Genomic DNA, 11897 nt, shown 5'->3' on the forward strand with positions numbered 1-11897 from the left:
GTAGGGAAAAGAAACAACTTGTAGTCTTTGATTGTCCCACAGCCATGTACTGTGACTAGAATTCTGTTTGACAAATTACTTGAGTGTTTTCTGGTGCAAGAATGAAAACATTGTTTCTATTATGGATTTTAATCTCCATAAGTATAAAGCCTATATGGCTTTTCTGCTTGTAACTGTTGATCTTGTAATGATTTTTTAAAAAGAGACTGTATTCTTTGTATCTTTTGCATTCATGTTTCTGGATATTGTGAAAGAATCAAAGACTAAGACAACCCCGTGGGAAGACTCCTGTTAAGTAAATCTCAGTCAGTTCTGTCATTTATTCTGAAGCAAAAGCACTGTGAATCACGGTTGTTACAGTAGGGATGTTAGAAGCAAGGTAGCACAAACTTTATAATCTTTATGCTGCCTTTTACTATAAAGCTAGATTAAAAGGGTGCTAGTGCTGAAGGACAATAATGTCCTTAGAACTGGAAGTCTCGCATCCATTGTTCTGTTCCTAGAAACCTGTCTGGCTGAAGAAAGTTTGTATCTTAAGGTTATTACATTGTGAGTCAGGCAGCCTGGTCCTTGTTCTGCACCCAAGCAACTTCATTCTCACCATCTCAGTGTTTTCCTGTGAATTAAACATAATGATGCTTTAAAAAATTGGAGTGAGACAGAGAGTACTTTGTAGAGCTCAGATGAGAGTGTTGGGAGACAACAGATATCTGGAGAGCTTAATAATGACAGTGCTACTTGAGAACTGGCTTAAATTAAAGTCTGCAGAAGTAGGTCCTTGTGTGAATGTCTGTTTTGTGAACCTCTAACTTTTAATTAAGAAACAAACTTTGTAGTGAGGTTACAACATAGGAATTCTGACTTTGGTGTAATTTTGTTGTTTTGATTATTCCCAGAAATGTGTCATAATGAATTCTTACAGTCTGAATCCTATTAAGGATTGAAAGAACAGCAGGCTGCTAAGGGAAGTTCACCAATGCAGGGCTACAGTGCAAATGTTTTGCTCAGTAAAGTGAGATTATTTTTTCTACTTTCTCATTGGACAGCCTTACTCCAGACACTTATTTTCTGATACAGCTACCATCATTTTCAGTCGAGGTAGCTGTCAGCTTCATGCAAAAGACAATTTATTCACATGAGAAGCTGTCAGAAGCTGTCAGAAGACTTAGACAAAGAGAAATAATTATTTCTATGTAGCAAATATTTGTATTACACAGTCTACAGAGTAAAGTATAGGTCTGCTACATCCGTTTTAGATAAATGGTAGCAAATAGATGCTTCTAGTCTGTTCTTTAATTCAGGGAGGGTTAAAGAGCAATTTTTGTTACTTAGTCACCAGTTAGTAATACCACTTATAAAGTAGCTTTAGTAATAATAATCCAAAAATTGCCTTGAGGGACTGAATTAACACGATTAAATTTTTTTTTAAACAGAATTTGTGATGAATCACATCTTTGCATTTTTTTCTCACATCAGCTTTTCTGAAGAAAAAGCCAAAAAAACAAAGCCTTGGACAAAACCTTCATAAATGGACTTAGGATATAATTCTACATTTTTCTTCACTATGTTCTTAAATGTAGAGCAGTTTACCTGTTGGAAGTGTCTTGCAACTCTTCAGAGTTCCTCAGTCATGACTGAGGTTCTGCACATAAAGAAGTGGAATTGCCCATGGCTTGGGAGGTGTGATTCCTTCCCCATGAGGCTATTACAGTCAGGGCAGCATGTCCCAGCTAAGAGTCCCGGGCAGAAGAGTCTTCTGGCCAATTTGTATCTGCTTGCAGAGAGTTTGTAACAGGAAGCAGAGAAGGCAATGAGAGAAGGGCAGGATCTGTTGATATATGTTGCAGCTAGTTCAAGTGACTTTTATTTATTTTACCCATGGTGGACACAAGCCAGAAATTGAACAATAGGCATAAACTGGTCTGTTGAAAACTACTGTTCTTGAAGGAAGCTAAACTCCATTTTCTTTTAAAAAATTAGTTTTGCACGATGTATTTGGAATGATTTAAGATTAGTGAACGTAATGGTGTTCTTTCTTGCAGAATTTGAAATATTTTCATAGTAAGTGTGCTCATGGCAAACTGCTTGGCATAGGAACACCAGACATTCTTTATGTGTGCATGTCTTTGACTTGTAGTTACAGTGACACAAATGTGTCACATGTCCTAAGGTGTCTGAAAAAACCCTCCTATCTTAATGCAGACTGTCAGGGTATCACAGAATCATAGACTGGTTTGGGTTGGAAGTGACCTTAAAGATCATCCAGTTCCACCCCCCTGTCTTGGGCAGGGACACCTTTCACCAGTCCAGGTTACTCAGAGCCCCATTCAGCCTGGTCTGGATATGCTGTGTATGTTTTCTGTTGTCATTCATGTAATTTGTTTTTGAGTAATTAAATAAATCCGTGTCCCACCAGTTACTGAATGCAGCATGAAGTTACGGTGTTGCTTTACTGTGGATAATCTGTTCCTTTGCTAGTCATGGCTTCAGAAAGCCTTGTGGCTGACAGGAGACTTGCTCTATACATCTACTGTTTCCCCCCATACTCATTTTTTTTAGTTTTATTTCATTACTGTGCTGTATAGTAATGCTCACTTGCTTTACAATTTCAGGGAAGAACTCGACATTGATCTGAAGGATATTTACTACAAAATTCGATGTGTGTTGATGCCTATGCCATCTCTTGGGTTCAATAGGCAGGTAGTGAGAGACAATCCAGACTTTTGGGGTCCTCTGGCAGTTGTCCTCTTCTTCTCAATGATTTCATTATATGGACAATTTAAGGTAGGTATAAATCTTCTGCCTAAAAAAAATCTGAACTAAATTTGGGGATGTGATTGCTAAGCAATTTGCATTCTTACGTAGGTAGAAAGTCTTTTTTTCACATACTAATGTGGGGCATTTCAAGTGCTGTTTCTCAAGTTAATATGTAGAAAGACAGAAGTTAGGAATGTATTAAATAGCCCACGAGTAAGTTAATCATGATGAAATGTCAGGTTTGTTTTTATACAGTAAAACAAAGGAACAATGTGGTTTCTAGAGGAACCAGATTGATACTAATGGGTTTATAGTCATATTAATGAATCTTTCCATTTTAATTGTGACCTTTTGTTAACTTGCTTTTTATTACTAAAAAATATTAGCAAAAAGCATTTCTTTGGATGGCATGAACTCTAATTTCCTGACAAATAAAGCTGCTTATTTAATTCATTCTATATGGCTGCTGTTATCTGGTGTATTTAATCTTCATTAGTGATGTTTGCTATTTTGTCCTCCCTGCTCAGTTACAATCAAATAACTTTCCTCTGGTCAATAGACTTTTCCATAATTCCTTTTGAACTCGAAGGGTGAATAGCTACTCAGAGGCATTGTGCATATGTAATTGTCATCAACACTGTTATCTTTTTTCTTTATCTTCTAATTAAAATGAAGAAGTGTTATCATTTATAGTAACAATTTGTATGTAAGCCTAGGTGCTCCTGCATTGGAAATCTTTATGACTAAATGTGTGGTTACAGTTGTTATAAATGTGACCAAGTATGGCAATAAGCTGTATGTAAACCAGCAGAATGTGCTTATGCAAGGATTCTTGTGAATGGTGGGATAAAATCATTCCCTTTGGGACCCCTGGCTTCCATATGGCATACCAAATGCTGACTAAGAATTCACTCAGTATCTTGTCTCTATGAGGCTTGAATTGAGTAGACTAAACCACTTTATTGTTCAAGTCTTCTGGGTGGACCACTCACCTGTCTCCTTGGCAAAGCAAGGACCATTCCTTGACCCTGGGACAGATGAACCACCTCCTGCAGTTTGTGTAGCTTCTGTACAGGAGCACTGGGTCTCATGTTTCTTAGGAGCACTGGGTTTACCATATGGATGCAGGAGTGCTGTATATGTATGAGGAGAGAAAGCTAGCAGCCACCAACAGGATGACTGACAGCAGCTGGACTAGATGAACCCAAAGGTGGGCTCTAAACTGGAGGAGGATGAGCACTTCTGCTCTAAGACTTTAATCTGGTCCTCTTCTTAGTCAGTGGAGGAAAAAAGGAAGTAAAAAGAGGCTATGTGCTATTTTCACAAATAGAATAAAGCCACTTATATTGTTTTTAGTGTTGCTGTGATTTTTATCTGTTTTTTCCTATTTCATTATTCTGGAAATATGGAACTTCTAATTAAGCAAAGTATTGAACTGAGTACTGACTTAATTTTTTAGGTTCAGTCATTGTATGTTTGGAAATACATAGACTGGACTTAGACAGTTTTTTCCTTCTAAAAAGGCGTTTCAGAAAGGAGAGCTTTACTTCTGGTCCTCCCAGTGGCTCAACACCAAAACCAGCTAAGTTAATTTGAAGGATTTTTTAAGTCAGAGAATGATTTTAGGATTCCTTCTGTAGTTTAAGAGCAGAACTATGAAAGAAGCAAGAAAAAATAATTACAGGCTTGGTCCCAGGAATTTGAGGCTCTTTATTAAGTTATCATCATCATCATCATCATCAAGTTCCACTGAGAATTAAAGTCCTATGTCTTCTGAGCATTCTCAGTTTGAGTAAAGGATAAAGTGGCATCTTTATAAGTGAAAGGAGAATTCCAACTCTTTGTATTGGTTGGGCTCACTTCTTAAAACTGTCTGAGCCCTATTTTGTAATAGGTGGGATATGAAGACATTTAGGGTCGTTTTAACTCAACTTCCTACTCCTGTTACAATACTTATAGACCACATTGCACGTCCATTCCATGTACACCAAATTTACCATGAATGTGATTCTGTAAATGTAACTTCTGAACTTCATTTGCCAATTACACTGTGATACTAAACACTATTCTTGCCACAATTCAGAATTTAGTTTTGCATGATAAAATCCTTGACTGCAGTGAAAGCAATTATGGAAATATATTTTCTTTTTTCACAATGACAATTACTCATATAAATGAATTGTTCTTTATCTCTCAAGGTTGTTTCTTGGATTATAACTATTTGGATATTTGGATCCTTGACAATTTTTTTACTGGCCAGAGTTCTTGGAGGAGAAGTAAGTACTTGTATGTGAAAAGGATGTAGAGGGAGGTAATGTAAAGTCTCTTGACAGTGTTTTTCAGTGGTAGTAGGATTTTCATAGTGCTTGGGTTTGGATCTTGTAGCCAGCTAAAAATGGATGCAGTTGCTAAGTGTAAAGTCAACATTTCAGGTTTTCAGTCTCCAAAATTAAGTCTAATACAGAGATCATAACTAATTTCTTGGTGCAATGGATGGTGTGCTTGCTTCCAGATTAACAGTCTGGAAATTTGTGCTGTGAACCCAGGTATTCTAGCAGCTTCCTCTGATCCAGAACTGAAGTCCTTTCTTGAGGGAGAAATGCTTTCAAGTTTTTGGTCACTGGAGTAAATGAAAACTTCTTTCTTTTTTTAATGGGGTGCTAACAGCAGTCTGATGTCCTTGTGTGTAAAGCACCTGCCAGTGTTTGTTTTCATCCCTGGCCTAATGCAGTTCAAAGCCATCAAATTATGAAAGCCAGGGCACGTTTCTCAACTGCAAAGCCAGCTGGAGTTGTGGCCTGCATCCCTTCCTCCAGCTGCTTGCACCAGCAGGGTTGGAATAGCTGCTTGAGGTGTTTACAAATTGACTTATTAAGCAATTCAGGTGTAAACAACAAAAAATGACTTCGAGCAAGGCCCACAGATAGCTGCAGTGGAACAGTCAGGAGGATAAAACTTCTTAAAATGGATCTGGAGCATAAAATGCATTGAACTATGTAGTTGTGAAGAACTAAATATTCAGTGATGCTTTATTTTTATACTTTTACTATGGATATTGCATTAATGATGCACCAGTATTGCAGAGGTCCTGTGTTGTTTACTTTAATTTTTTAAAATTTTCCTTTAAATCGTAATTGTTAGAGTCTTCTTTTGTGAATGCTGTTTTGAAAGAAAAAGTTTTTTATAAATGTGATTACATGGTATTTCTGCCTTTCAACACAATCCAGAGGCCCTTAAATCAATCTGGTTCGTGGCTCAAAATGAGAAATTACCAGATGTATAAACTGAAGAGAAAAAGTATAGGTTTGCAGATCTTGTCATGGAGGATCATCATCCACAAGAAAATGCTTATAAGATGCCACTACTTTTCCTGTTAAATCCAAGAAGCCTAGCTGTGCACAGGAACATTTCAGACCATAGCAGGGGAAAATCAGACATTTCCTTATGAAGCTAAAAGTAGTTATGGAAGTACTTGGAACAACTCTGTTCTAGATAGTCTCAATAAATTGAAGCTGGAAATCAGAATTCTGTGCCTTACAGGGATCAAGTTTTAACTCTTCCACTGACAGCAAAAACATTCATGTGCTTTATGTATTTATTTATGTATAATGGATATGAGCATGTTAATGCAGAAAATTATGTCTTTGCTGCTTTTGGCAAGCAGGACTACAGCTGGTCCTTGAGAGATGTGTTGCAGTTCTATGCTCCTGGGTATCATATGTAAATGCTTCCTTTGAAAGTGGTAGTTTACAGGTTTTTTTGGGGAAAAAAAAGATAACATATTTCTAATTTCAGGGTTTAGCATACAAAACCAATTTTTATACTAGCAAGCCTCCTTTAGCTGAAATTTCATGAGTATAACACATTATAATCATTATTCATAGTGTTATAACAAGAAAAAAGTGTATTTGGTGACAGAGATTGAGTACTGCAAAGCTTATTTTTATGTGCTTGAAAATTTCAGGTTGCTTATGGCCAAGTGTTGGGTGTAATAGGATATTCCCTGCTTCCCCTCATTGTCATAGCACCTGTACTTTTGGTGGTTGGATCATTTGAAGTTGTTTCTACACTAATAAAAGTAAGTTCTTATAATCTATTGACAATTTAGTAATTTTTAAGTCACTTTCTTAACACTTCAAGTACTCTACTCAGGAAAACATAATGATGTGTCAAAATTTTCAGAACTACAAAGTGAGCTCTGTGATCCTTTTGGTTAGCATGGTGGAAAGTGAATGGGGTTTTAAATGTTCCATTTGAGTGCTTGGGAATATACAGTGCTGTTGCTATAACAACGCCTGTTGTTACTAGAGTGGCTTGTATTTAAGTATTTTGCTGTGCTCTAATAGTTGCATTACAAAAAAGATGGGATTCTCATTTTGAGAAGAGAATGCATAATTAAACCTCAGAATGAAGAATCTGAAAATAAGCTCTCCCTTCCCCTATCATCCAGATTATTTTTAGTCACTGCGGCATGAATATGACGTTAGTCATTGTTCTGAGACCTCCCCATAGTGGTAGCAGTACACAGCTCTCCATACCCTTTGCAGAGAAGGTAAGGATTGTTCTGATTTAGAGAGGGGGAATGTAAGGCACAAAGAATAACCTGCCTGATACCATCTGGTGCTGGACACGTTTTATGGAACCAGAAACATTCCCTAAAGATCCCAGAACAACATAACGCTCTTGAACACTTCCAGTACTTCTTAAACCCCTTTAAGGTAGCCTGTGAAGTTACTGCTGAGCCTGGGAAGGTTAACTGATAAAATTCTGTTATGAGCTAAGCTGTACACTTTCTGGAGGTTTGTTCTGTTGATTTCATTGTTTCTGTCCCTTTAGCTTGCTGACAGACAGTATAACTGAAGTACAACTAGAGTGTATGATAAGTTTAAAAATTGCTGTATTTGAGATTTGATAATCTGGGAATACTGATAAATGATAGTCAGAATGTAAATCATTAACTTGCCAGTTAATTAATAAATAACTGCAAAATAAATATATGTTCATGAAACCTCTGTTACTTGATTACTACTAACAGCCTTATGTTAACTTCAGGGTGAATCTCTGCAAGGTTCTTATCTTTGCACCACTAGCATGAAAATGCATTACAAGCCCCACATGGCCAAAATTTCTTGGGCTGTGACAAGCACTACTTCTGTAACTGGCTCTGTGTTGTACTGAGGGAAGTGATTTTTACTGGTATTTGGAGAGACTTTCTTGTGATGTCAGCTAAGACTGTTCATCTTCTTTTTCAGTTGTTTGGAGTCTTCTGGGCTGCATACAGTGCTGCATCATTACTAGTTGGAGAAGAATTCAAGACCAAGAAACCCCTTCTAATTTATCCAATCTTTTTATTATACATTTATTTTCTGTCCTTGTATACTGGGGTGTGATCTAGTGTAAGATGTGGCCAGAAACCATATTTCAGTCACTTGCAGACTGATAATGTGTAGGATTAAGAAGGCTGGAGATAATACAAGTGACTGTTTTGTATGCAGTTGTCGAGATGTTTTAAGATGGAAGAGCATATTTGTGTATATTATTTAATGAAGCAATTGTAGCTATATAGATTTGTATCAAAGTTCTAGGTTTGTTTAAGACTCTTCAGATTTTAATGAACAAAGTAAAAGAACCTTGTGTTTTATAACAAAGCGTAGCAAAACTGCAACTCAATACCTGTGCCAAAAGCACTGGGACCAGATTACTATATTCAAGAATTAAAAATGAGAAGTTAACTGTTAACAATCTCAAAGTGCAATTTTTCCTTTAAGCTTAAACACAGCTGGCTTTTTTTGGCACAGCAAATTCTGTAGATAATATATATTTATGAAACAGTCCTGATTGTTCACAGAATAGTCTGTATAATCAAGACAAAAAGATACTACTTTTAATTTAGTGCCTCAATTACTGTGATTTGGCTGTTGAGTTTTTATAAATTCCAATTTGTTTTCAAAACATGTATATACTGTGTATTTTGTATCTATGGCTTGTGTGTACCGTAAATACTCCTTGGTTAAGGATGTATATTGGGTTTTTAAAAATTGAAGATACAAGTATTTGAAGTTCTCATTTACTATCTCTGACCAAAGGAGCAAGATACTTACTGTGTGACATACTTAATTAAAGTGCATATTTAGAGAATCAAATTATTTTACTTAAAAGTATAAATTTACAGAGAAAGGGTGAACACCTTTCTCAACTCTAGTGCTGGCCTAATGTTGGAGAGAAAAAAGATGATCCATCAAATTTGTGTGATCTTTAAACAATGTTATTTTATGATGACAAAATAAAAATATTGCTTCCCTAACTATGTTTTACAACATCTTGCTCTGTTTTGCTTTTAATAGCATGGTATTTAACATGCATCCTTTTTTTTTTTTTTTTGCCAATACTTTTAATCCCCTGTAAAGAGAAATAAGAAAGATTTGGAAGGCCAGATTCTCCCTCCACTAAACAAGGCAGAGTTACAGCCTTAGTAACAGTTAGAGTCTTGCTAATTTTGACTCTCCAAGGATTATGTAATAATGTGATGACATGTTAAATATTTCCTGTGTACTGTGTTGATTGCTTATGTAATGGTCCTTATGGTAATATTTCTTCACAAGGGAAGTCCACTGAAGTTCACTTTGTATGGTACTAACATAGGCATTTGCAATCTTCAGGATTTAGAATCAACAAATAGCACTGAAGGTTTGGGGTTTTTTTCCTGGCATCAGAAAAAAAGCATTTCCCATTCTCCCCCCTCTCCATCCTTTTTTTTAATGCTACAAATAAAAATCAGCCATGACAAGGTAATAGCAAGGGCTCTCTTGGATCCCTGATGGACATATTTCCATATCAGAACTGTAATTTTTCAGCTTTTTAGACTGTGTAACTAGCCAGGTTGGTAATTTATTTTTACCAGTCATTACTGATGCAAAATACGTAATTAAATTCCAGCTCTCCCACAAACCTTTAGCTTACTCAGTCTGCTTTCCTGGCTGATTCTTGTGTTGGTTTTAAACAGAACCACTTGAAGTTAGTGCTGGACATAAATTGTAGTGTAATACTTGAGCTTGTAATATATAAAAAGAGAAAAATTGGTAGAGTGATTGACTTTTCACCTGAATTTTGATTTCTGAATAAGCTGTGGTGGAATTAATGCAAACTTGTACTAAATAAATTTGTACCACCAGCAGCAGCTAATTTCTTACCTACAAGTGTTTTGAGAGCATTCATACCACATTCTTAAGAAAAAAAAGGCAGTTACAGTATATTTGAAAAAAAAGCATATTAGCTTTGGAATCTTGCATGATAATCTGGTTTTACCTCCTTTTTCATGACTTACATTTCTTTTTTTAACAGGAATATCCAACTGTTATTATAAGACTGCACCCAGCCCCTGTGAATGCATTTAACTTCTGTCCCCACAAAGGTGAAGGACAAGAACACGTTTAGGTTTCTAGGCTGTCAGACAGCTTTAAGCTTAGTTCCTCTTTGCATAGTTGTTCATGAGGTGTGCTGTGCAGCTGAACTGACTATGAATATTGAAAGGATGCAAGAATGTTCTATTGAATCTCCAAATACGTCCCTTTCCAGTAATGTTCTGTGAAATTTATGGTTGGAATTTTAACTGTTCCTTTCCACAGACTTGGCACATGTGTAATATGCAATGTAGATAATGCACTTAACATAGTACATATTTTGTACCCAATTGCAGATTTGCACCTTTTAATCTTAGTATCTTTAGAGTCACTTTTTGCATATATTGTGCAAGAAACATACAAACAGCTCTCAAATTATTCTGATAGTTTGTAATAACTTTGCATTCAACAAACTCATATTTTTAGATGAGGTATGTGTGTAAATACAAGATGTATTTTATAAAAAAATTGAATTAAACTTGTTTACAGAATCTATTAAGCTCATTTATATTTACTGACTTAATACTGAATAATTCATGTTGATGATTTAAGACACATCCATGTTCCTGTGCATGCCACCAATATATTGATGCTATATACCAATAGCTTTGAGGCTGTAAATAAGTTTTTGTGATAATCAACATGTTACTTCAGGCTGTTAAACCTGGAAATTTAGAGCACATCCATCTAGCAAAAAAATTTTCTAAGATGCAACATCTCATTTTGGGGTGGTCATATGGGCATCACACCTTGGTGAGACATGCATTTTGAATGTTCTCTAGAGACCAGCTAGACATGTACATCTTGTTTCCTCTTCTACCCATCAAACATACTCTGCTGCTTATCAGAAAAATTATACTTACTTGAAGAATTGATGGAATCAATTGTTGAGACAACATACAGCTTGAGATCTGCTGTAATTTTATCATTATCCTTACTGGTGTTTAATGTTTTGCTTGAAGTACTACAGCAAGTTTAAAAGCTACTCATTTTGCGCTCAGGACAATTTTGATTAGCCTTGGTGGCACACATACCCATGTGGGTTTGGTTTGGTTTCCTTATTTTTTTCTTCACACACTGTATTTCTTTAAAAATTTCCCTGCTGGAGCAGCCTGTGCTAATTGGGGTGCTTTTAATAAAAATATTCCGTAGAAAACTTTGTATTTGAAAATTAGCTTTAAGACCATCAGTCGCATAAATGGCTTGTGTAACATGTCACTTTGATCAGATAAAACCTACGGCAGATAAGTAACGTTGTATAGGTAGGCTGAGCTATACAAACGGAATTGGTGTTTTAGTGGGTGTAAAGGGAAAATCTCGACAAAATACAAAATATTTGATTAAACTCAAGTCATTTTTGAAGCACTGCTCCAGAGCAGAATGCTCTCGTGGGTGCAATGGCTCCTGCTCCCGGCCCGGGGGCAGGGCCAGCCTTTCCAAGGGCAGCGTGCCTTCCGGCAGGCAGAGGCATTGTGCCATTGTGCCGTTGTCACTCCGTACCAGCGCTGAGGCCGCTGACACCGGGGCTCTCTGGCACGCTCGGGGTCAAAACCACAACCGGTGTGGGAGTCGGGCTATGAAACGCAAATCCCCGCTCCGCTTTCCCTGAGGCGGGGGCGGCGAACGCGCTCGCCCGCTTACGACCCAAGTTTTGTCCAAAGCAGTAAAGATACGGCAGCGGCGAGGGCGGGGATGGCCGGCGCGGGCAGGGATGGCCGCCTCGGGCCGGGACGGCCAGCG

At 37.1% G+C, this 11897-nt stretch overlaps 1 protein-coding gene across 1 annotated transcript in view; it reads left to right on the forward strand.

The window, feature by feature from the left end:
• Positions 1-10648, forward strand: part of YIPF4 (Yip1 domain family member 4) — an 11431-nt gene extending 783 nt beyond the window's left edge. Inside the window, exons 3-6 of the mRNA XM_031059796.1 lie at positions 2613-2784; positions 4956-5033; positions 6722-6835; positions 8010-10648. Coding sequence (XP_030915656.1) covers positions 2613-2784; positions 4956-5033; positions 6722-6835; positions 8010-8147 — 502 coding nt within the window. The 3' untranslated portion in view covers positions 8148-10648. The remainder of the gene's footprint in view (positions 1-2612; positions 2785-4955; positions 5034-6721; positions 6836-8009) is intronic.
• The last annotated feature ends 1249 nt before the right edge of the window (positions 10649-11897 follow it).

The sequence above is a fragment of the Geospiza fortis genome, unplaced genomic scaffold (genome assembly GCF_000277835.1).
Source record: "Geospiza fortis unplaced genomic scaffold, GeoFor_1.0 scaffold41, whole genome shotgun sequence".
In the NCBI taxonomy this organism is placed as follows: Eukaryota; Metazoa; Chordata; class Aves; order Passeriformes; family Thraupidae; genus Geospiza; species Geospiza fortis.